Here is a 27,326-nt window from a genome sequence, read left to right on the forward strand (position 1 = left end):
TAAGCATTCCAGCACTGAAAGTTGGTTTGTCTTAAAACGTGACTCTTAACAATTACATGTAAATAGAGTAAAAATGTTGAACTGTGATTGAGTCTAAACTCTTTTGGTAGTGTTAGAATACTCAGAGGAGCAGTTGAAGCCCATTTAAAAAAACTGTTCTTAAACGAAAAAACAGGATTTTTCCATGGCCAATTCCAATCCCCTAATGAGCACAAAATACATGGTTTAGACACAGCCAGATCTCTTTTGTTTGGTTTTTTCTTCCTCACTTAAAAACACTTCTACACTAATACAGAATAATTTTTCTGTAGAATTCCCTCAGTTTGTCCCAAAGATGACTCTTTCACAAGGAAGAGAAGATGTGTGTTTAGAACAGTTGACAGTAAACCAATTTATTATCAGCAAAGCATGGGCTACATCTGAAACATCATTCATATTGTGATTCAGTGTGGCTTAAAAAGACAACAACTTAGGCAATGGGCTAAATTGCCCAGCTGGAGGAATGATTTCCATCTATTTCTTCAGTCAGGTCCTAGCAGACCTAGAATTTTATGGCCACTACCCACCAGCCTAGTTTCCAGAACACAGTGCTGCAAACACATAATTAAAAAAAAAAAAAACAACCTTTCAGGCTATCTGATCACAGTTGAAAGAGGAAAACACCATGAAGACTGCTGCATACCACGTTGTTTTCTATTTTTTTTTTTTTTTGGAACAGCTGCCAACATTTTGAATTGTGCTGTGCTTGTTGTGGAGTTGCACCTATCTAAGAGCTACTAGCTGCCTGACTTCCAGACACTGTCATTAACAGAGCTTGATGATTGCATTTGTAAGGTGAAAAAGTCTGAATAATTTCTAAAATAGCTTCTAACTAGTGCTACGAAATGAAACACATTCATGTGGATGTTGTTTTAAGAGCAGCCCCATGTAAAGAGAATATCACTTGAGAAGCCCAGGTCGTTGGATGTGACAGAGATACAGCAGTGTTTGTGTATGGCAAATGCTTTTCCATGTGTAAATTTGTTTTGTAGAACTTAACCAATGCCAGCTGGAAACCGAAACCAAACCATTGAACCTATTAACAAAGGTCCAGAGTAAGCATACAAAGTCTTCATTCTGTCTGGACCCCTGCAGCTTAATCCAAATCTCTTGGGGACTGCAAACAGTTTTATAAGCTAAATTAATCTACAATTTCTCAGCAAATGTGTCAGCAGATGCAGAGTAGATGACAAAGGAAGTCAACTCACTTCTTGCTGGTATTATCTAAGTTGTTAAGGTTCTGTTCTCTTTCTCCTGGCACTGAGTTTTATGGGTAAATCATCCATCTCTTTAATTAGTGTATGTAAAGCAGGAAAGGAGGGGGGAAAGTAAAGTGGATGGATTTTACCAAGACCTGCACACACTTGAGACCCAAGATATTCAGCTTTCCAACACTCACATAGGATCACTGTCAATGAGATACACTTCTCAGCTTCTTAGGATAGAGTGACATCTTGTGGTTTCTTCTTTTGTCCATCATTGAAACATAAAAATTAGCCACAAGAGCTTTAACTATTTTTTTTTTTTTTTTTGTTCCTGGTATAACACCAAAGTCTTATCTGTTGGAGGAATGTCATGCGCTTAATTCACTGAAACTGATACAACAGTTTACTTTGCCATGGATACAGCTTGTGGAAGGATAGCGAAAAATCAGTGCTTGAAAGAGCAAGAAAAACACTAATTCATACAACGTGACAAATTTTTTTTTGAACGCAGTACTAATCTAGAAAAACTGTTTGGTGCTCAAGGTCATGTAACAGAGGGATCTTAACAGTTATATGTCAGTCTCCAGCCCTAGCATCCTAAAAGGATCTGTAGGGAAAGGACTCTTTCCAACTACAGCTCTGAAACACACTTCCACCTGGACTCCAGTACATGTATGCAAGAAAAAGAAGATGACAGCATTAGGCAACTGCATCTCATGCTTAAACTCCATCTGCATCACAGAAGGATCTCAAGTACAGCATCACATCATGGTCCACTTACACAGCACAACTACAGAAGTTTCAGTAATTTATTTTCTGATGTAGCCTCCAACACAAAATACAATTTTTAATTTTTTTTTCCAAGACTATACACCTAAACTCACATATGAGCCACTGTTGACAAATTCCCCCAACAAAAAAAAATTTAAACAAAAAGATAAAAGTTATTTTGCTAGTTTTGCCTTGAAAAAGTAACAGCATCTTTGAAAAGAACATTACACAAAATCTAGATTGAAACCCACAACAGAATAGTATTCATATACCTCAATAAATTGATAATAGTACTTAAGATATTATCACTACTGAAAAACAGTATTGTTTGAGAGCCATTCTTATTGTGGTCTACAACTAATACCTTTGCATTATTTTGTAATAAATACATTCACGTTGCTGAAAACCAGAGAAGTCTCCAACTTTCAAGAAACATGAAATGGCTATTTTGCATCTGTAAGCATTAGGAGAGCATCAAATGAAGCAACTATTGTTTGCATTTCTGCTTCTGCTGGTTTTCCTATATGCCCATTTAGGCAGTTCTTAGAATCAGATTTGGAATATGCTATCCTGCACCATTCCACTTACATTTATGCTCAGTCCAACTGCTAGAGAAGTCTGTGCACTTGTCTGATATCCTCTATAAATACTTCTGACTGGCAGCTGTCCTTCCATAATTCCACAGTTTTAGTTCAAATCTATTTGCACTCCTTTTGGTATGAAGCTTCTACGCTGCAAGGAACTAATGGAAAGAAAAAACAAAACTGATCAGGAGGAATTTTTGATGGACTGAAAATAGAGGGTTGTCATCTGCTTTCTCATGTCTTTCCAACAAGAAATGAACACCTCAAAAATCAGCCTGAAAAAATGTAATAGCTTAAAAATCAGGCTCCCATAAGGTTAAAACCACAAGACACCCTTAGTGTACGGGTCACCTTTACAGACTTTAGGTGATGTTCATAAAATCATTTAAAGATGAAGAACCAGCCCTTGTGTAATCCCATGCCAAAGGCCCTGGTTATACCTGCAGTGAGAGGCTAGTTTGATTTCTTGGTCGAATTAGCCCCTGCTCCTTCCTAGAAACACTCCTTTTATTCCACTCCCAAGCATAACATTTGTAGCTATAGAGCACTAAAATTAGTCTTTTCTAAATTTTAATACAAAAATTCTCTCACCAAGTCCAGACTATAATACACTAACGGTTCCAACAACAGCAATACACTTAGGAGCTCCATTTTTCTTCTGTGCTACAGAACTAAACAATTCAAGGAGGAAGGGCTAGGAACGTGTGCAAATGCCCTTTCTCCAAGGGAGCATAACCAGCCTCCATGGAGAACATTCATCACCTTGCTGTTTGACCTGCATGAATTGCACCAGCAGTATAAAAAAAAAAAAGTGAACACGTCAAATTTTGAAAGTTCTCCTTGCATGAATAACTTCTTGAGCAATATATATGTTGTTCTGAAGTGGACATATGCCAGAAAAACCTATAACTAAAGTTCAGCCAATATGCATTTGCCAGCATAGAATTCAAAAGACAAAACTCCTATTGACTGAGAAGAAACCCACTTATTATCCAAAAGTTTGTATTTATGATTTGTTTCAAAGAAGCTCATCCCTTCTTTTCTCCTATTCTCTCTTACCCTTTTTAATAACTTCTGTTCTTTTTATATTTTGCACAATAAGGGAGGAAATAATTATATGCCTCTCCGGTGAGAACTGATATTTCTCCTCTGGCAAATGGAAACAGCAACTAATTCCTCTGCTAATATTTACTTGTGGTATGTGTCACTCTCCTGTCAGTTTGTTCTCAATAAAAAGCTGGGGAATAAAAAGTATTTTGTTGTTTTTAGACATTTATTTATGAATAAAACATTTTCAGACACTTAAAATTAAGGGTGTTTTTTTTACTTTGTGAAATATCATTCTAGGTCCCTGAAGTGAGATACTGCAAAGCTTAGGTTAAATGAGAACAACTACTTTGCGGGAGAAAAATATATCCACACAAATGACATTAATATTCAACTATTTTACTTCAGTCACACACATAGCTACTCTACACTGACTAGTCTCAAATACTCATGCGGTCAAATTTTATTGGCATCAACAGTTATTGAAGGTGAATTGCAGAGTCACATGCAGAAGCATTCATAAAAGCAACATTTTAGAATCACATGTGGGAGAGTTCACAAAGTCTACCACAGTTATCTTTTAGAATAAAATCCACTAGGCTTAATTTGTTCCATTAACTTTGATGAGACAGAGTACTGCAGTCTGTTTACTACTTTAAAAGAAGAGATCACATTTTCCAGATGTAGCTCTTCAACTCTATAAATTATCATCAAGGTTTGCCATTTGCATTATTCAGAGCTGCACACATTCTGCTCCTGTCTCATTGATCAAGTCAATCTTTGGACTGTAAAAAAATTATGAATAATGGATTGGCAGTTTTTTGCTTTACAATCCGCTAGAACAAGAAACAGTTGTTGACATGTACACAACTTTATTTTAAGGACACAGCAATCACAATGACAGAAATAGAACCAGTATTTCAGTACCATAAGCTTTCCTCTGGAAACTGACTTGCACAGTTAGATCTGAGTGAATTTTAAACAATAACTTGGGGGAAAACACAGCAAACCTCAAATATATTAACTTCAAACTTTATGTGCTTATCTCCTCTTTTTGGTAGCTGGTGGCAGTTAAAGCTCTTCAAAGTCATGGCCACTTGTATTCATTGCTTCAGGGTGCATTACCCTTCCCATGAATAACACCGTACCTGTGGAAAATGTGCAAAGGGAGGAATGGAAGATGTCAGAACCAAAAGGAAAAGTTGAGAGGTTATAAGATGACAAATACTGATAGTAACTTCTAGAGCATGTGGTGCACAATTTTTACAGGAACACACGACTGTGAACTTAGTAGCCATGAAAGGCAATGGATCAACAGCCCCAGAGAATCTTTCCCATTTTATACATCTCTATGCAACCTGTAACACAGTTGGTCAATCACGAGCACTTAAGGTATTCTTGAGAAGAAGGGTAACCATCACAGAGTTTTTTAAAAGTTTTCCAGCTTTAGATTTCAAGATTATTAACAAGCTTTCAGGCTTTAACTATTTTGTTGTCAATTCCCCTTTCTGTTTGCAACAAGGCCTGTGTAACATTAAAAACTGCCCCAAAGCTACCAACCCCTACAATGTTCTGTTTTAAACTCCTCTTTTCGGGGAGATTTTTGTATACTGAGTATTGAAAAGGGCAGATATTACCCTCTAGATAAATTTTTGCCTAACTGTATGTCCATAACAGTAAGGATACTCAACTTGGTTTTGGTCAAAGAAAAAACCCTAAAGAGAAGGTATCATGCTTGCACACAAGTGACTCTAGCATTACTGCTATCTAAATGGTTTAATAAACATTGATACCTACGATGGCATCAATACCTCAAATACAGAAAAACCCCCATCAAACTGAAGCTACCGGAGTTTGCTGGTAGAACATGTAAAATACCACAACACACAGACCCATACAATAATCTGTAGATGCACAGTAATGTTTCGTCACCCAGTCACATCCGCATCATTAAGATAAATTAGAAATATGAAACTAAGGAATTAATTAAGCATTGCCCATTTTGCTAGTGAGTGCTGTTCTCATCCTTCACCTGCCACAGAACGCTTCAAGAGCACAACAGAATTATTCATAGCTGTAATATCTGTCCATTATGCAAATCACTCGCTACCGGGAACATATCTCACTGGCCTTTACTACAGCCAAACTCTTATGGAAGGCAATGATTATGGATATTCAAGGCAGTAACACTGTGTTCTCTGAAGAAAAATGGTGAATTTTCCTTCCCCAGGGTTTTTAATCACATAATTGTGAACATTTTTCAGAATTATGTCAGATTTTTCAATCTTACTTGGAGAAACATTAAGGGGATATAAAAAGGGTCAGTCTTTCAATATTAGGTATTTTAAGACAAATCAAGAAAAAAAATCACAATGCCAGTTCATTGATCAAAATATACAATTTACTTCTGTATACTGATGTTCTGTGAAAAATGTGGAAGAGTCTGCACTGTTCTCACCTGTTCTTCTGTTTCTGACCAGAAAGAAAAAGGGATGATCGACTATAACTTGGGGATACAGCACTGCCATTCTGCTAATAGCAATCATTCCTAAAGGAAAAAGAACACAGACAATTTGTTAAATATCACTGTACATTCTCCTGCTCTTCAAAGACACCTGTGAAGCTCATAAGCAGACACTGAATAAGCCCCACACTTTCAACACTAATTGTCACCAAGAAGTAGCATGAAAAATCTAACTGAAAGTGAAGGAGACCTATGGAGTAATTGCAGGCTTATTTCTGCTTTAAGAATGATTAACAATGGAGAGTGGTGCAATTTCCCAGGCTGAGGGAGCAGCTTATAAGTTTTAAGATCTGGAGTCTTACAAGGAGTTATGACTCCCGCTCACTTGCAGAAAAAAAATGCATTAAGTTAGACAGCACTGCTGACCCAATTTAAACAGCTCCAAGCCTGCAGTTGATAGTAAAAGGCAACCCTTAATAACTATGGAATATTCAAAAACTAAATGGGCTGATCTTGCAGCTTTTAGCATGACTCTTTAAATAACGCAGAGGCTGAAAGTAAAATTATCTGGGAATCTCCAGAATTTGAGTCTTTTTAAATTTTTATTTGTATATGCATGGATTTCCCCAGGACATCAATATTTCCTAGTGTTTCATTTACTTTCACTGCACTGTTAAAAAAACCCTCACGCATGCAGTGCCTCCTTGCATTAATAAGGGCCAGCAATGGTTTTGCATTTATAACTTCTCCTTTTGCACCTCTGTATATAAGCTTATAAAAATGCAATTGCAACAACTCTCAGCTTCTAACTATTCTGGATCAAATGTCTTCGACCACCTCAATGAGCAGATCAAAACTTACAAATGCTTAAGTTCCATAAAGAAAATATAAACTGCATTATCCTTTTGACAATCAGAAGCAAAATAAAGAAGAAGCTTTCCACAAAATCATCAAAACTCCTTTTTAACACCATATTTAAAAAAACAATAACACCTCTCATTCCCAGAATCCTCTGTAATGCTGTACATTCCTGGCTGTACAGCAAGTTTAAAAAAATTAATTAATGCAGAATAACTAGACATTTGATTTAATTCCGCTTTTCAGTCAGGTACCTGAGGCAGCAGCAGCTTCTGATCCTTCCTCATTAACTTCTAGAAATGCCTTGTGAAATGCCTTTGCAAGGTAAAGTTCTTTATTATCTGGAGAGGAAAAGGAAACATACTTCAAGTGGCTCAACACTGAGACTGAAGTATTTAAAAAGAACCCCAAACACTGTCAAAAGCCCCAACAGTATTATCCATCTTCTTTATCAGTAGGGAAGGGTAACAGCCTTTGTGCATAGCAGCTGCATTAAAACACCTGCCAATACCTTTAATAGCACCATTTACTTGACTTAAATTTGTAGTGCTCTCATACACTACAGGTATTAAAATAGCTTGGCACTGGCTAGAGCACCAGTATACCAGAGTAAAAGACAGTCTTTGAATGCAAGATTTTAAACGCAACCATTGGGAAAAAAGATTATGACATTATATACCAAATACTTAAATAAAGAATTTTATTTCCTCATTAGGTGCAGTACGGACTTCCTCCAGGAAAACTTGGTGTTTTCTTTCTTCTTGACATTATATTTAAAAGAAGCCGAAGATAAATATTCAGTGCAAAACCCAGCGTGGAACTAGGGTTTTTCAGTCTTGTTTGTTTTCCATCCTTCTTTGTCCATATTTTAATTTTGGTCCAAGCCTACTCCTACTTAAGTCAGTGAATGTTTCATTGCTATTTTTTAGTGGCCAAATGATCAGATCTAGTGAATACTCAGCACCTTGCAGGAAGCAAGACATATAACACCATTTAATCTGTTTGACAAAGTTTCATCAGAAAGATATTACAAGGATTAGATACATTTATTATACCTGCCTAGTGTGGTGGTGCTTATGGTACGCTGAGGTATGTTTCTGATCAGAACACTAGACACCTCAGGAGATTGTTCTCCATTTTATGAGCTTATAGACCTTAATTCAGATAGCATCAGCATTAATAACATTTACCATCAGATATAATGGTAAGCCTACTTGTAGATGTATTCAGGATCCGAGTATTAAATAAACAGTATTTCGTTGACAGGAATACAAGCGCCACTGCAAATGAGACCAGTATGTCCAGTTAGTCTAGCACACTGCTCCAGCTATAGTGTTACTGTTGCTTCAGTACAAGATACAAGAAGTCTTACAGATGAAAACTACAGCACAACCTAGAAAAGAAAAAGATCCTCTCACCCAGCATGTGCCTTACACCCTAAACCAAGTTTCTAATCCACAGAATATATGGAATGATAATATTCAGTGTAGTATAGATAGGTTTGATATCTCTGAAGCATTTTGTTTTTTAAATCCTACCAATCTCATGACCTCAAGAAACTCTCAGCTAATATCTCTACGTTTAAGTCTTCCATAAGAGAAATGCTTTCTATTTGGCTTCAATCTGCTGCCTTTCACTTCATTGGATATCTTTGTCCTTGGATGGTGAAAGAGCAATTCCACATGCCAATTTACTTTCTCACACTATCACATCCCTCTCATTCACCTCTCCCTGAAGTGAATGAATCTATTTTCCATACGGAAGCACAGCACTGTTACCTTGTGTCCAGGCACTCTTCTCTTTGCTCTGTTTTATGATTGTCAAGTCACTGACTGCAATACTTCAATCTTATACATATCTTGTCACTATTATACATCTTCCGTTTACAGCTTTCAGCATGGATAAGGTAGGGCTTACCTAAGTATCTACTAGCATGTCATTCTTCTCTAGAAGTTCCTCTGAATCTGGATTTTCATACTAACCAACATGATTTGATCGTTGCATCTTGGAAAAGTCCCATGGAGATCTGGTATCGAAGTTTACTGCGGGACCTTAACCTAGATATCCATTAATGTGTGGGAGTGATCAGAGGCTTACTTCTAATGTACATGACTCCGTTAGCATCACATTTAATTTGTCATTACACTTCATATGCTTGCAAACTCCTACTCATAGCTGCCAACTCGTTGCTCTGCAAGTCTCATTTTAAAAAAGCACGCAGGCTTATTGGCTCCTCTAGGCTGTCCCAGAAAAATTATATCTGCCTCATTCAAGACACAGAACTATTTATTGGAGTGGTGGCTCTTCTAACTGTGTTGTATTGTGAAAGCAAGTCATTAAGATCACTTTGCTTACTGAAATGCAGGTCACCTTGGGGTTAACAAGCAGTTGCCATTTAGGGCACCACACAAAAGTAAGAAAGATTAGTATAATTTGAAAGGGAAGGAGAATTTTATGCTTGAACTAATTTCAATACTAAGTCCTAAGTGGTATTAAAATACTCCAGTAACAAGTTTACTTGCCGTGTAAATCATAAATCCAAATATCAGAAGATTATTATTATTTTATCGAGATTATTTTGAACACCTGATGGAGTCAGAGATGGAAGTAAAACCTGTCAAAGTCTTTTCCTGGAAGTGAGAGTCAGAATATATGCAACTAGACAGCCAAATAGGAATGTCCTCCTACTCATCTGTGTTAATTGACAAAGAACTTAATTTCTGCAAAGGAGTAACATTTCAATGCACCCAGATTAATACTTTCTCTTTGGTTGCTCACCCTCCAGACATCCCAGAAGGTGAAGCAGAGTTACCTCTTTCCACTTTTCAGATTGAGTGCAAAAATCAAAAAATTATAAATATTGAAAAATAAATCTGTAATCCTGCAATTTGATTTATAGCCATTAAACCTGTAATCCTGCAATTTGATATATAGCCATGAAACCCATGTAGAATTTCACTGAATTTAACAATCTGTGCCTGGATCTGATTACAGGATTAGGGCCATTGTTGAAATTGCAGGTTTTCCTTGACCATAATCCAAAAGTAAGAGCACCAGGAGCGGGGGAGGAGAATCTTAAATACAACAGAATTTCTCAAAAATCTCCTTAGATCTTTTATGATTCCTATCTTTCAAAATTAAAAGTGTTCAGACAAACATTTTGTTCAAACAGCTGCATTTCAGGCTTCACAAAGTTTAAGATGTTCCAGAGGGCTGACACTGAGATGTATGAAACTAGCTTCATCCTCTCCGACACCTGACATACTATTCAGGTATCTCCAAAAGCAAGCTTTCAACATTTCTCCTCCCTCCCTGTTTTTCATTGGGAAAATTAGAAATAAGAAACACTTTCTATATTTTAATTACTTAAAGTTTCATCTCTATAGCAGCAACAGCAGGCTTTTTTATTAAAGATATTAGTTTAAAAACATTTCCGTATCCGTAATTTATGAATGACCTTTTCATCAACTGGTGGGCACAAGACCTTTTAAGTTAAAAGCAAAAAACTTCCAGTAAAATTCATTAATTCTCTCCATACACTGCTCTACATAACTTAATAAATAAGTTAGTCTTTAAATGGCAGAGGAGTTCATTCAGACATACAAAACATGGTGTTTTGATTTCGTACAGTGCAACTGTAAAAATCATAAAACTTTAAAGAAGTCATTGGTCATATGGATTAAAACACAAGTTAGTTCCAATCTTTCTGCTAGCCTCTAGACTACAGAATTAGTCCCCAAATATATTGGTGAATTTTACGTGAAATGACATATGAGACAAGCACTGCCTTTGTGGTTCAGCCTCCCTTGTGAATTTTCCATTCTCCTTAGTACTTTTCCTCAGGTAAACAGTTTTATATATATAGACCAAAAGTTATTGGAAAGCTTACTTTTCTCTGGGATTGAGCAGAAATTGGAGGTGTTTTTCTTCAGAAAAATGGTATTTTTTAAAAGATGGATTTTTCATTTATTCAGACTGTTTTCATATTAGCTAACTCTAGCTTTTCCCACAATTTCAGTGGAAAAATGAAAACAGCAAAACAGTAGAATAAGCTACAAGATACACTACAAACAATATTTTAAACTCAGCAAAATGAAAAAGGTAAGAAAATCACAAACATTTCTGCTGTAGATTTTAGAGGAAGGTTCACCTTCTTTACTGCTATTTTGAATAAGCCACACGGGTGTGACTGCTTCTAGAGACAGACAATTAAGAACAGGTACCTCCCATCGATGAGGATCTATCTGGCTGATCAAGCAGTAACCCACGGAGCAGAACCACATACAGGGAGCTGCATATCAGCAGAAATTACAAGAAGAGCAGCAATCACATACTGGCACATGGTGCTAGACAGAGAACAAATGGATTTGCCAAAATTCAGGTCTAGACAGACCATGCATAATACACTGCTTGCCTGGCTCTTCTTTTATGCAAAACCAAAACAACTTCTCCAGCAAAGATGACTCAACTGCCTTTTGTGCCACTTTAATATATTTTAGGAGGTAATAAAAACATAAATAACTAATTTTCACCTGAACTTCTAAATATATTGCATATTACAAATTCTGAAAATGAAGTGTTGACACATTGAAATAGGTAAGCAGCTCATGCGACTAAATTGCTTTTATCTTGGAACTCTTTCTTTCCTGTGGTGCTTCCACACAGCAGGTATCTGGGGAGATGACTAATTGTACAACAGCTTACTGCTCTTAATGCGGTGAACAAATAGCCTCTGGAGATAAAAGATGACAACCTGCTTGTGGTGTGAATCCCATTTGCCATCAAGGCATTGAAGCCATATATTGTGGTAAGGTGGATCTGCCTCTTGCACAGAATTACATTTTCTCTAAGTTTCTAATGAGATCCAATTATGAAATTCTCAGATTGAACTTTCCCAGGTCAAAAATCCACCCCACCCTCCCCCAATGGACTTCTTCCCCACCTCAACCGCTCCTACAGTGAGCCCACTCTCACATTCTGCAAAAATCTCAAGGGTTCAAGAAATTGCTAGCAGGATTTTTTTCCCCACATAACCACTTTGAAGAGTTTGCTGGGTGTGAATCTTTAGATGATTTCAGTACTTCCTCACATACAGCAAGAGATACCACAAGAACTCTTACCAGACATTGCCGTGAGGTCAGCACTACTGCTGAACACCTCTGTAATTCCGAGACCTCTCCAGATATCTTTCAGATCAATTTCCTGTTCTACTGCAAACCTGGAGAACAGAATAGAAAATTACAAAAAGCCCAGAATGTAAGCAGTACTTCTTATTATTAGAAGGTCAAAATTTCTAGGTAAAGACAATTGAAATGCCCAGGCAAATAACAAAGAGATTCAGCACTAGCACTATACTGTAGTGACACCTCCTACAGAAATGCTTACAAACAAATTGGCTTGCTTTTTACAGGTGGATTTTTTTTTCCCTAATGCATAAGCAATCAAAAATATGCTAATGGAATATACATTCCCTGACCATAAAACCTCAGTGCAAAATGATGCAGCATCTAATGTACATGCTTGCTTTTTATACAAAAGGCTTACCATAAAAACTGAATTTAATCAGAGACACACTAGAATAGATTATCAAAAAGGCAAAGGACAGCACAAACTTCAGACAGCAGTTGTCAAAGGAGGAGTAGGAAAGAAAGATTCTCCGTTTTTATTTAGACAGTATAAGCAACAACAAGCAGTTATGAACATGAATATAAAGCATTTCTGACTCAGCTTCTAATTACTCTGGTAGCAAAATTTTAATTGGGTTTTGATTGTGAGTAAAGAACAGGGAAAACAAGCAGTTGTTAAAACAAATGCACATGAGTATAACCTGGCAGGATTTCAGGGTGAGCTTGCAAAGCCATGTTCTAGGCTACATTACTGCACTGGAAGGACAAAATGAGATTAATCCTGAGGGCAAGACTTTGGGCAAAAGCTTGTTGCATTTACAAAGACTTCTTTTCAACCATGGAAAAGTTACGCCTGGTGTCAGTGAGAGAAAAAAGACTCAAGTCCTTTATGCATGGGTAGAAACAGGCTGGACAGCTGGAGAAACAAAGAAATGTTCAGAAAAATAAGAATGGCAGCCCCAGCCAGAAAATATCAAAAATCTACATACACACAAGAGATGAACTATAAATGTTTTTTTATGGGTGAGTTATGGGTTCTTTGTAGAATGACCAAACAAATTATTAGTGATTTAAATCACTGACAGTAACTGTTTATGACTGTAAAACACAAAATACATAGACCATAAGGCAGTGTTGTCATTTCTCCACCAAGCCATTCAGCCAGAAAACTCTGCAATTACACTGCAGTCCTTAGTGAAGGGTCTGACCTGTGCTAGAACTAATAATAGAATAAAATGTGCTTCTATGCAATTCTCTCAATAATTGTTTTTCAGGACTAAACTTGCCTGACTGTATAGAGGAACACCTCCCTTTCATAAGAAAGCAGAGGTCAGAACTCTGAGTGGAGAACAGCTGAAGAAGAGCTGAAATGTATGATACCTTGGCACCTACAAGCCTTGGCAGCTTAAAAAGGAATAGTCTGAATACTGAAAAACAACTAGGCAAGAGTCAAGTGGAGCTTTCTCACAAAATTTACAAAGAATGAGAAAAATTCAATACACAATTTACATTCATAATGAACTTGGAGCTTACATAAAAAGCTAAAAATCTATGATGGAATAGATATTAGTCATTACCTATGCAAGTTAAAACAAGATCTGGAGATAGTTCAGGATCAATAAATCACTGGTGGCACTGCAAGTGCACATGAACTCCAGGATACGCCTGGATAAAACACAGTACTTCTCAAAAGAATCAGAAGAGACTAACAAAGATTTATGTACTGGAGGAAGCTTATGGTGTTCTGGCATATTCTGCATCAGTCAGTGTAGCAGCATTTAAAAAAAAAAAAAAAAGATAGCATTCTCTTAATGAATGAGATGCAGATACACAGAGAAGAGGACCTTGAAAGAGCACTGTAGGAAATGGAAACGTGTGCCAATAGCATTCTTCAAGGGGAATCATCACTCACTCTTCCTCTTCAAGCTGTGGAAACTCACACTGGTCACAAACTGAAGACAGGGAGCTGCACAATTTCAGCTCTAAGCTGACTGATAAATCTGCAAGTTGCTCAATCATTCAGATTTCCTACTGGCTTACAGGCTCCAAACCTAAAAACTAGTTCTAGATCTATTCAGAGACTTCAGTAATAACCCTAATAAAGGTGAATTAAGACTCGATTCCTGATACCAGAGTTAACAAGAGTTAAGCAAAACAGGTTCTGACTGCACACACTGAATAAATCCAGAAGTATTTCCTTCTGTTTTCAAACTACCATGCAACATTCTGAAAAACAGATCCAACTCTACCTACCTTAAAAAAGGCAAATTACTGTTAAAATGCATTTTATTAAAATTTAGAGTGGCCATTTTTTCCCCTTTTTTGGCTTTTATTTCACCACAATTAGTATTAAATGTATCCAGCTTTCAAGATAATCTAGCTATTAGTAGCAACATCAAACCAATAAAGAATAATCAGTATAGGACATTAGAAAGAGAAGCTGAACAAAAAGCAAAATTTAAGGTCACAAATAAGAAAAATAACTACAAAAAAGTATTTTTCCATTTGCAGAGATTCACCATAAGATATACAAGGAAACCTGGTGGGTTTAAGTCTCTGGACCACTGGAGAGAAAACACACTTATCTGGTAATCGATGAATTGTGACCCAGAAAGAAAGCATGACAAAAGATGCTTTTGCATGTTAATCAAGGAAGAGGTTTGGGAGCTGTTTTTGAAAAGCAAACCAAAACTAACCAGTAAAGCCCCAATTGAATATTCATCTGAAAAAAAGGAATATGCAAATAAGTCAATTGGTTACATTGATAAAGAATACCTAAGTGAGCAATAGTAGCCCCCACTAAATTACTGGACAGGGGCTAAATCCCTGAGTGAAACCTTTGGAAAAGCAAATACTGAACAGGTTGACGGTCTCTACCATATCTCTGAGAGCAAGTTCCTGCTTTTTATGACAAAAAGTAGATCGAAAATATCACATCAGCTGTACAAATACCAAACTACCCCTTTACAAAAATAAAACTAATTACTTCCCTTCTTCCCATTTAGTTTTGTCATCTGGTAAAAACCACTCTAAACCACTATTCAAAATAGCATCTCCCCTCCTTTCCTCACATGCTGTGAAGAGCAGTGTGGGTTACAGATAAGCTATTAATGACATTTCAAATATTTTAGCTGACATCAAAACTACCCTCTTTTGAAAAATAAAAGGGCTATTTTACACTTTGAAATATAATTTCAGGCTATGCAAAGTGACATAAACATTCAGGATGAGTTATCTTCCAGTCATACTTGGATTTCTTTGCATTACTTATAGACAGTGATGTAGGCATTCAAAATCAAAGCTGACAACCTAGAACACAGAAGAGACATTCAATCTCATTTCCCAAGCCAGGCATTTGCTGTACCTCCAGACTTTAGAAATGCCAAGCTACATGATACTAGCCCTGACACATAGTTCTTTGCAATGCTTGTTGCATATAATAAACCAGATTGTTGTATTTTCTCCTACAATCTTTTAGGTGCTTTTGATATTAAAGCTACCATGGAAAATCAGTTTCAATACTTAAGCATCAGAAGTCATGGAACAGTTGCAACCAAGAGCATTAAAAACCACAAAGGGAAGAAGACTGAGAAAGCTCAGACACTGAAGAAAAGTTGAGGTGTTTTCATGATAGGACCAGAACAGAGTGGTCTGTTGACTGCACTTAAGCAGTTCTAGAAGATTCATCAGACTCAAGAGAGCATATTAAAATGAGAAAGTCTTTTTTTCTGTTTCAGGGTTGTGCTTTTTTTTGGAGAAAACAACATTCAGCTAAAGAAACCTGTGATTTCAACACTGTCTAAGAAGTTAAAGATATTTTAAATGTACAAAAAAAGGAAAAAGGTCATTATAGAAAGCCAGGCATACTAGAACAATCCTTAAGAGGAGATATGTAGACTGTAGCAATGTTATTAGGTGCTAGTTCCTCTGATGCTCTTCAAATAATTTATGTTAGAGAGACAGCTTTGTAAATTAGATTCATGGTCTATTTCACTTCTATGCAACAAGTGGATTAATATGTTGATCACTTTAGTCTGGGTTAAGCTGGAAACAATGATTTGAAAATGAAAATGAGAAAGTATAATTTAACAATTCTGTACAAATCTCTCTTCTGCTATTAAGAGGAATAATACACAATTCCATTTGCACACAGATAATGCAGACAGGAATTTGGAAGTTGTGATTAACTCTGCTTTGGCTAGTCATTCAGGTCCTATTACAAATGTACAAGTTTAAAAAATGTTCACTTTATAATGAGATAGCATTTTTCAGGATATAAAAATTTAATTTTATTCCACTGCTGCTTTCAATTTCTCAGTGGACAGAGCCTGCCGGCCACATTTCATAACATGCCTTTCTGAGTCAGAGCATTAAATATTTACGAAGAGTTTACTTAGAGCATTGATAAAATCCTGCAGATCACCTCTGAATTCTCAACGGAAATCTAACACCTTGGGAGCATGCAATTAATCTTTGGAATTTTTGTAAGGAAACTGCAGTTTTACTCTATGGAATTTCAAGCTCATGACAGTTATCTCTTATAATCTGAAAATACGGAAGGTGATCAGCATATGGTTGTACCTGTTTTGCCTTTGTATAGCCTTAATTCACAAAAGTTTACGAAGATACTTCAGGCTGTTAGATAGGGGCACAGGCATGACAACTAGCTGGAGGATGGAATAAATACAAACATTATACATCCACACAAAAACTAAGTCTCAAACTCCTTTCTGAGAATCTGGCTACAGAGAATCTTTGAGTCTCTGTTTTTGGTTAGAAGCAAACAAAACCCAATTAATTCAAGTCAAACATAAGAAATATGTTTCCAATGACATTCATGTATTTAACCTCAGAAATCTAAGCTTCTTAAATTTGTAAGCTAGTTTTCAAAGATTTCCTATATAATCAATGGAGAGAGATTTCTGTTGTGGATCTTGTACTCTAGAAATTCTTTGAGAGAAGGTGCCTAACTTCAGCACCTGATGCACAGACATGGAAATAATCCAGTTATAAAAGCAAAACTTCAGGGAATGAAGAATCCTTGTATTTTACTTCTCATTAACTTCTAGGTAAGGCTTTCCCAAGTCTGCAGGAGAAAGTCTAGGAGAAATGCTGCTCTCCTGCATCTCAGTGGACTGTTAACGCCAAAGCCTCTGGGACATGAAGCTCCAATAGAGAGAAAAGAAAGCCACTCAACAAAAACCAAACCCTCAAAACAAGGAATAGTGTACAATAGGTTCAGTTTGTATAAAACCTGCAATGCAGCTCTTTGCAGCTCTCCCTGCTTCTTCAGAAGAAATACGACTTACAAAAGAAAAACTCTGGGGCAGAGAATAACAGCTCCAAAATGCTGCTGTTCCCTCCCTCCCCGCTCTGACTCATGTATGCGGCTTTAAAGAGATATGGAATTCCATCTTGAGTTGGAATCAGGGCACTCTGACAGCACCAGCCCATCTCAACCCTATTTATTCTGGGTAGCCCCTTCTTACTGTGCTCAGCTGCAGTTAGCTTCTGGAAAGCAGTCTTTGCTTTGGAAAGGACAATGATAAGATACACTGCAGGGATTCTTGTCCTGCTTTTTACACGTGAAATACAACAAACTCAAATCTCCATGTCACCTCAAAACTAAGAAATATTTTAATAATCAAAAAGAATTCACTGTGGTTTATTTTTTCTGCTGCCATGTACCTGCTGCATAGTGCCACAAAAGAAGAATAAAGAGAACTGATCCACATCAAACTGGTGCCATTTTTTTATATAAGCACTTCAATGAAATCATGAGTCACTCAAAGGACATCAAGATCCAACTATATGTAATGAGTGGCTTTCAGTAGTAAAAGAAGTCTGTTACCAGGTCAAGTGCAGGACACGTATGAAAAATATTTGAACGTAGATGAACAGGATTCTAGAAAAGGTGACCAAATGGTGTACGTGGGCAAATATGCCACTGAGCACACACAACTTATGTCTACACATGAATTGACAGAAGTTTCATCCCTTCTGGTACTAATGCCTTGATATTCTATTGCTCCTCTAAGGAAAAAGACAAAAGACAAATTGAACAGAATTTCTTCTCAACACTCAACCATTTGTATCTACACAGACATACACCATTAGAACTTTTAAAATTAGCAACACAGAAATCTGATTTACATGAAACACTTTTAATTTTTGTTAATTCAGACTTGCAATGTTTCTCCTATATAAACAGAACTTATCCATAATGAGTTCTGCAATACTCTGAACATCATTCGGGGTGGATATATTCCTGATGACAGAATGCTCTTTTCTGCTATTTATGTATGAAAGGGATGCAGATGCAGTGCTCATCTGTTGCTCAAACAACCATCATTCTGCCCTGCACTCCCCCCAGGGCTTCTTCTCGAAGCAACCTTCACTTGGGTGCTACACAACCACAGACTTGATCAAGATGTTCAAGTTTTACCTACTCTGCTAGTCTGATCAATTTGAATACAGTCTTTCCCCTTCTATTGACATGGAAGCACATTCTCACCTTGGTAAATACACTTCCACCTTTTGCTTCTTTACAGAATTAGCCCATTCATTAATCAATGAGGCTTTGACCAGTGGTTCCAATGTCACCAGTGGAACTTCCTGTCTGGAAAGAACGATCATCATGCTAATCTCATCTCCCTTGTACGGTATTTCCAGGACTTGATAGATACCACCCGCTTCATTGGAGCCATCACTGAACTCTCCTACAAAATAAAAACAACAACAAAAAAGCTTTTAGAATTATTTTCTTTCTTTTCTGGAGATATGGGAAAAATAGGCTGGTACTAGACAGTACTTACTATATATTGGAAATAAAATCGACCCTCTATTTGATTCTGTATAAAATTTATATTAGTTTCTTCATCATAGGATTTGAAGCTTATACCTGCTTTCTTAAAAAAAATAAGCTTATATAATCACACAGTTTGTAGATAATCATACATCTGAACCTACTACCTACCTTCCACTGGTTAGACAGAAGGAGTCCATAAGTTGTTAAGACTGCCAAGACTTTCATGGAAATGGGCAGAGGATTTTTTTTTTCCAGGAGAGGTAATTTGTCAATCATGAGACTGAGTGAAATACTGCCAATGCTAGACACTATAGAACCCACTTGGAGTTCAGACTTAAGATAACAATGATCATTAGCTCTGTTCTTCAAAAAACCCCTATTTTACCTTTATAAGGATATTACAACAGTAATGAGCAAACAACATTCATTATAATATTTAGCACAACACCATGAAAAATATTTTAGTGAGGAGTAGCACTAGTTCAATAATTGTAAAGAGAATAGATATAATGGATAAACATTCTGAAACCCACCATATGGCACCAAACACATACCTAAAAAAGTAAGTGTGGCTATCTAGTTATAATACACAAACACATTAAGAAAAGACATCAAAATTGGAGTCCCTTTACTGGACAAACATCACATTTAAAATTATTGATGAAAGAACAGACAACACCACAAATGAGTCTTACTGCAACAAACTCACAATGGGAAGACTAGTGCTAAATAGCTAAAATGCCTACTCACCATAGTAAAACTCTCCCTGCTGGTACATCATTGGAATCTGCACTTCACTTTCATCATCTTTAGTGAAAGAAAAAGTTCTTGTATTTTCAGGTCTGAACTGTGATTTCCAATTTCCTTTAAAGTAGACTGCGTTGATGAGCGCCAAATGAGTTAGAGCACCAAAATCGCTTGAAGACACAAAATCTTTGATCATATCTAAGAAGAAAACCAACTGTCAGTCTGCACATCAAATTGAGCATTAAATCGAAACTTAAGATAGTTTGAAAAATGCAAGAAAATAAAAAGCTGTGCTAACATGTAATTTCCAATTCAGATGTTCCATTAAATCTCAAATTAAACTGCCAGTGTTTTGTAAACCTAAATCACAGTGTAGGTGTCCAAACCCTTTGATCAAGTATATGTTAGTCAACTATTTCTAGATCACTACATAAATACACTCCATAATGAAACCAAATGGAAATGGGGTCACCTAAGGAATATTTACACTGGTGCTATAATACAGTTCAGCACTATCATCTTAAGGTTAGAGCTTCTACAAGCTTTGGCTCCAATCCAAAGAAGCACTTAAATGACTGTTTAATTTGAAGTGTGCAAGTAAACCCACTGGAACTTCACCTGGGCCAGTTCTGAAGGAAGTATTCAATTTCAGTCATGTCCTACTGATTTCTAAGTAAGGACTAATCATATCCCGCCCCCCCCCCCGCTAAATTCACAGCATTTGTTCCACTGACATTAGCTCTTGAAAAGCAAAAGAGAAAAGCTATCTAGCATCTGCTCTATTCATGGGAGGTATATCAGCTGAGCATAGCAGCTGCTTTGCTCCCACTCCTCAGTAAATCATTTACATCAGAAAACAGTCTGCTACCTGCTTTAGCTCATCTCAAATGGCTTCCTTTTCAGCAAAATAATTTTGAGTTTGTTACATTTGGTGCACTGACCAGATTTGTCATTATTCTTAAAGAATTACAGCCTATTTCAGATAGTGTTCTTGTTCATTTCTATTTTCATTTGACAATGCAAGACAAAGTGTTAGAATAAACACATTCCTCAGTCTGATTATTGCTTCTTAATCCATGATTTAAAATACAGATTAATTCTGTTTTCTGGAGCATATCACACCAACTAACTGGTGTGATGTTTATGTATCGCAAGGAAATATTTCTTCCGAGTTGCTGTTTGTACTTCATTTTATCTAGAACTTTCGTGGAAATGAGTGGTGACCCACAATACCATACTCACACTCTGTGGCTGGAAAAGAAAGAAGGAACAACTAAGAATGAATACACTTCCAGTTTTCCCATTTCTATTTGATACATCATGCTCCTTTATATTTTTCAGCCACATCTTGTTAATACACTAATGTAACATTAAGAATTTTTCTGACCAGAGAAACCTTGACAGTTATTTTTCTGGTCTGAGCCTCCCATCATGTTTAACATGCCAGAATTGGAAACCTGCCTATCTTGCTCCCCTTTCCTAATGAGAAAATGAGCCTCCTCCGTCAGAGCTGGCAGACAAAAGAGAACAAGATCTAGCGGTCAGAGACCAGGCTGAGGGACTGTTACTATTGCAACCTAACACTGAGAGCCCCATAGCTGCCTTAGTTAGCTCTGCATAGTTCTTTCCGGGGCAATGGTTATGAGCTTGGACAGCATGCGTGGCAGGTGGCAATCAGGAAAACTTGCTGTTCTTTCTAAAAGAAAGAATTATACTCCTCATTCATTCAGACACCATGTTTCTCTGAAAACATTCTGCAATCTGCTGCATCATTTATACTCCCGCTATTTCTGTAGCTTGAGATAAAGGGCAGAATTTATTATGAATATAATAGCTGCCATTTTCCCTTGGAAAAACCAGATCATTTCCAAAACAGAATAAAAGCATTATATGAGATGTTCTTCCACTATGGTGGCATACATTTCCATAAAGCATTATGGATTTTTAAAAGATAATATAGTGACGTGTTAATTCCTTATAGGGGACTCTGATACCTTCAAATTTTCAGTGGTACAACTGATGATAGAGCCAGATCCCTGTTGAAGTACTCTTAAAATATCAAACTCCAGAGAATGCCAGATGAACAAGAATGAGATTATACTCCAATCCCTACAACAGGGGACTGACTTCACTCCCACACCTTGAGAATCTGCATGTATTCACGAAGTATCACATCTCTGGGATTCACCAAGCAAAGCAAGCCCTACGCCACGCTGATCTGGATATGAATATTTATATCAGTTATCTTTTGCTTATTCCCCCGCTGAAAATTTTTGTTGTGAAACTCTGTTGACAGTCTTCCTAAAATCAACTACTCTCTCAACATGCCATCTTGTTTTCCCACATTGGAAATGATTAAATTTGAGGACCTGATTTTGTGATTCAAAATGATCTTTTGTATTCCATAGTACTTTATTTCTCAGTACCATGTAACTATGAGTTCCTCAAAGCACTAGTGATCACAGAATCATTTAGGTTGGAAAAAACCTTTAAGGTCATCGAATCCAACCCTTAACTAACACTGCAAAGTCCACTACCAAACCATGCCCCCAAGTGCCACATCTACATGTCTTTTAAATACCTGCAGGGATGGCAATTTCACCACTTCCTTGGGCAGCCTCTTCCAGTGCTTGGCAACCCTTTTGGTTAAGTAATATTCCTAATATCCAGCCTAAATCTCCCCTGGTGCAACCTGAGGCCATTTCCTATAGTCTTATGGCTTGTTACTTGGGAGCAGAGTACAACAGCTGCCTTGCTACACATCCAACGCACGTGCCAATAACCCCTTTTGTAGACAATGGTTCTGCAGTTAGCAATAGTACTCATCTATTCTTTTGTAATTCAATACCAAAAATCAGTACTGAAGTACTATTAAAATGCAAACCATTAAAATGTTCTCCTTCAATAAGTGTTACAGGTACTGTAAGATCGTAAGATAGGGGAAACAGTATTCAGGTAGATATCACTAATGATTAGCAATGACTAATATTTCTTAAGACAGATCATTCCTGCACAAGAAAAAAAAATATAATTTCACAAAGTGCCGACACTAGAATTCTTTTTATGGGAGGAAGTACTTTAGTCTCAAATGGAACAGATAAAAGCCAATGCAATAATTCAACAACACTATCTAACTTCGGAAACACAAACACTTATTGAAGGAAGTATTTAAAAGAATCACATGGACTTACTATTTGTATGATTCTCCACCCACTTATTGATGTGGGTAGCTACAGCTGCACTTTGGCTGAAGTCTACATTCTCAACTTCAGCTTTAAAGTATTTTTTCACCAACTGCAGAAATTTGTCACTGATATGAAATCCATTCTGTACATAGAGGGAGTTTGCAATATTCAGAACATAATGACTTTCTTCAGTAGTTGCCATATCAGAAAAGTCCTTCAAGAGGGTAAACTCTTCACCTGAGGAAACAAAAGCAGATTCAATGTTTCAGAAAAGAAAGTTATTCCATATTTTTTCTGCTGGAAATTCACAAAAACTTTTTAGGGAAAAAAAGTCTTTTTTTTAATAAACTTGTTTCTAAACCTACTCGCGTCTTCAGGTCTGAAGGAACAATCTACAAAGTAGAATATATTATTTAAAGCTTATTTTTCTATTACCTAGAATTAGCATTATTAATGAAAAACTTGAATCCCATCGCACACACAGCTAGCAATGGTAATCCTTTCAACACCCAAAGAGTAATTAAATTCTTATAAGTCATACTTTTACATTTTGCCATCACGAATCCTTAACAGAAACTTCATCACATCCTAAAAGCCAGTTGTTTAAGGAAAAATGAACTTTAAGTTTTAGAGCTAAGGACTTCCTCGTGGACTTCTCGCCGAAAAATACCCAGCTCTAGGATTTCCCAGGATTACGCATGGGTTAGTAGAGAATCATTTGCTTGGGTAATGAGGTAGGATTCCTGGGTAGGATTACAGTAGTCTGTTTTAAGAGAGGAAGCTTGTACTGTTGCATTATCTACGTGAAGCTGAAATTTTTAATTAAAAAAACCAACAAAAACCAACTTCAAAATTGAATGCAATGATATACTCTAAGCAGAAATCACAGGACTACTTCCACTGAACATCAGTTATATGCAAGAACAGCGTATGGCCCAGCTCAAATCAACTGCATAACTTCAATTATAGCTATGGGGTAATTTAACAATGTTTTAGAATAAAGCAGCAGAAATAAAAATGTGCTGCAGTCTCCACAGAAAGGGATCATCTGTGCAGCGGTACTGTCAAACACTGCTTAAACTCTGTATTCAGAAATTCCTCACCAGGATCCTCACACAGAAGACTCAAAGGCCAGTATGTTAAGCCAATAAGAAGTTTCGTTCAGGTTTCAAACCAATTACTTCGACATCACAATTCATAGAAATCACTTCTTCAAAGTCATCTTTTGCCAGTTACTCACGTCCTCTGTTTACAGTCATATTACAGTTGCTTGCACTCACACTGCGCTTGCACTCCCAAGCACAGCACTACATCCAGATGCATGACCGAGCTTATCCTGTATTACCAACAAGATGGTGTGGTAGCATTGTTCTCTCCTATTTCCCAGAAAGGTTGATGGAATATGTGGTATATTGTGCTGAAACTGCCATGATGCTTTTATTTCCTTAATTAGCTAATATACTGACATTATGCAATGCAGACAGAACATTAGCGACACAGAATGAGAGTAAAGGACCTACCTGCCTAACTAAAGGTTCCACCTACAAGAATCAAACATTGTGTCAATGTAAGAGGCATTTCCAGTTAAATTACTAAGATTTTCATACTTTCTTAAAAGTTATTGCTAAAACTACTGCTTTCTTTCTCAGGTTTTACTATAATCCCTAAAAAGGATATTCCTGAAACGTTTCTTATAACTTTAACGGCAAAGGCAAGTTTATTTTCCAGATGGACACCAAGATCAACAGTTAGCTACAACTGTTTAGGATTGAGATGCACAAGCCAGCGTTGCCCACTAGCATCTCTCAGCTCATGCAGAACGTATTGAAGTATGCTTCAGCATGGTCAGTCCACCAAACAGGATGCCAAGAAGCCTATTGGACATTAGCAGGCCACTTCCACCATTGTTCAGGCATTGCATTTGTTTCTTTAAGACAAAAAGACCCATTGTAAAACATGACTAAAAGGCCTTACCGGCGTTTAAGCTGTCAAAGCCTAAAGAATGTCGGATTTCTTTCAAAGTGGTTCCATGAGCTCCAAGCTCTACCATTCCCATAGCCAATATAATGCTCAGAGGAGAGAAAAGAATATTCTCATCTTCTCTTGTAGCTCGTAGCTGATTGTAGACATTCACAGAAAGCTCAGCAATGGTTTCATCAGGAAGACTTGTCTTGAAGGCATTGCTTTGCAAAACAAGCAAAGACAACAGTCCAAGGAAATACATGTCTTGAGATTTTAAGATCTGCAAGAAAATTTTTGAGAAAAGTTAGCCTTGATTAAGTAATAAAATATTTAACTTGAGAAAAAAAAGAACAGTAGAATCTTAATCTTAAATCTGTGTGGAAAAAAACCCTAGTTATGGAGTTCAATGCACAATGCAGTTATTTGGAGAAGAAATTAATATATATGTGTTCAAACTGAAGCAATGACCTATTTAAAAAAAGCCCCAAACCTACTTCATTACGTGACTATGCTTCTAAATCCTTCAGCAACAGATTTAACAACACAGCTTCCACAGCAAAAAGACAACTAAGACAGCAACACCTTTCTTAATTTCACTTTTTACTTTTGCTGTTGTCATTGTTAAGCAGCACTGATCTGGAAACAGTATCTGAATTATCTCTGCATTTTTTCACCAAGATGATCTATAAATCCACGTTTCTTTCATCTCACTTTCCAGTAAAATGCAATTTATTTATCTAAGTCACTTTAAGCCCCAAATTGGTAAAAACTATTTCAAGCACCGTAAGAGAGTTTGCTGACACCTGTCACAAAGGAAACTTACCCTAATGTGTTTTGTAGCTGGGCAACACGGCAAGCAGACAAAAATTCTTAAATACTTTAGATACCAAATGAAACTCCTTTTGTTAGTATATAATTGTGAGAGGTTAGGTAGTTATGCTAGCTAAGAGACAATACCTGCTCAGAGACCTTTAGAGGATTAAGTTATTGCACGCTCTAGCGAGAGAGATCCAAAAGGAGAATCAAGAAAGTAAACTAAATAGAAAACAGGGTTAGCATTAGTGCTTTTGACTAATCCATTCTCCATCCCAGTTTGGCTCATCACACAACTACTGACATTAAAATTCCAGCTCCTTAGACATTGTATCTACGTTGCCATCCTTCTGGTTTTTTTTTTTCCTTTAAACACCATGCTAGCTTGGCATCTGACTCACTGCTGCCAAGCGCCTTGGGTTAGAGACACAAAGCCAGAGCTTACATTTCAGCTCCTTTTCTAAAATTGCCCCTTACAATGTGCCTCTAACACAAAGCAAAGATTCCTGAAGCAGTAGGTAAGAGAGAACAATACTAAGCTATTTAGTCCAGAAGCGTTTGCATGTTGTTGCGCCAGTCTGCAGGGCTTGTCAGCATGGAACAAATTAGTGTGAATGGGTTATTCTGTTGCTCAACTGAAACCAGTTTGCATGCAACCAGCCCAAGTGCCTTTGCCTTCTGCTCCCCAGCTCTCCTGTGCCTGCAGTTGCCATAGGTTTCTGTACACCCGACACAGAGACCCTTAGCAAGCATCATCCAACATTGATATCACGCACTTAATCTTCAAAGGACTAGGTAGCGTTACCTAATTAACTCACACAATGCTGAATGATACTTAATTTAAGCATTATTTCTCATATTTTATAGCTGAGAAGATAGAAAAAGGAACAGAGTACACGTACATGCCTTGACAGCAACCGATGCAGTCACTAGTTAAGATTCCTCCTGTCCTCTAGCCCCAGACCAGCCTTTTGTTTGTTTTTTTCACTGAGAAAATTAAGTAGATGAACCAATGCAGCAGTCACGTGTGTTTCAGGGAAAAAGGACAGGCTTCTAGTATGGCACAGGAGCTATGGCCTTATTTCTCCTCTGCACCACACCTTTCTGATGACTGCTTCCCTATATGTACGAAGTATGCCCCTTTTCTCAATTTCTAATACACCCTCCTCTACGCTGGCATCACTTGATCTCTCTGGACCACCAGAATAATATTCCTCCAATTCTTAGCAAAATACCAAATAGAAAAAGAGTCTTCAGTGGAGATTTTTTAAGAACTGCACAGAATAAGTCATATAAGCCTAAAACATCAGCTTCATATCGTGTTTTACTTGATGATTACATATTTCAGCACGCTTCTAAAACTAGCCAGCACTTCACTGCTGCCCAGTGGAAAACACCTCAGTCTGAGCCATGACCATCGCAATTTAAAGACAGAGACAATCTTTGTATTTTCCAAAATACTATCAACATATTACAAACTTCCCCAATAACTACTTTTCTTAATAGCAGTCAGGTTTTTTTTGTCTGTCCATTAATTATTAATGATACTAAGGTTTGTTATACAAAATAACTGGATTTCTTTTTTCTTTGTGAATTTGTGCATTCTAGATTCCTTTATTTAAAAAAAAAAAAACAAACAAACACGACCAGCTCACATCTCTCCTAATGTTACATAATGTAAAGCTTCATTCAGCACTTGAGCCCAGGTATTGATGTC

The 27,326-nt window shown here is 37.0% G+C and overlaps 1 protein-coding gene across 1 annotated transcript in view; it reads right to left on the bottom strand.

Moving 5' to 3' along the window:
- Positions 1–2,039: 2,039 nt before the first annotated feature.
- LOC138724959 (neuroserpin) overlaps positions 2,040–27,326 on the bottom strand; it is a 49,010-nt gene continuing 23,723 nt past the window's right edge. Inside the window, exons 2-9 of the mRNA XM_069865400.1 lie at positions 24,809–25,076; positions 22,841–23,071; positions 19,653–19,847; positions 18,609–18,813; positions 12,089–12,186; positions 7,223–7,309; positions 6,105–6,194; positions 2,040–4,794 (exon numbers count right to left, since the gene is read on the bottom strand). Of these exons, the coding sequence (XP_069721501.1) occupies positions 4,718–4,794; positions 6,105–6,194; positions 7,223–7,309; positions 12,089–12,186; positions 18,609–18,813; positions 19,653–19,847; positions 22,841–23,071; positions 24,809–25,058 (1,233 nt within the window). The 5' untranslated portion in view covers positions 25,059–25,076 and the 3' untranslated portion in view covers positions 2,040–4,717. The remainder of the gene's footprint in view (positions 4,795–6,104; positions 6,195–7,222; positions 7,310–12,088; positions 12,187–18,608; positions 18,814–19,652; positions 19,848–22,840; positions 23,072–24,808; positions 25,077–27,326) is intronic.

Source organism: Phaenicophaeus curvirostris, chromosome 10 (assembly GCF_032191515.1).
Source record: "Phaenicophaeus curvirostris isolate KB17595 chromosome 10, BPBGC_Pcur_1.0, whole genome shotgun sequence".
In the NCBI taxonomy this organism is placed as follows: domain Eukaryota; kingdom Metazoa; phylum Chordata; class Aves; order Cuculiformes; family Cuculidae; genus Phaenicophaeus; species Phaenicophaeus curvirostris.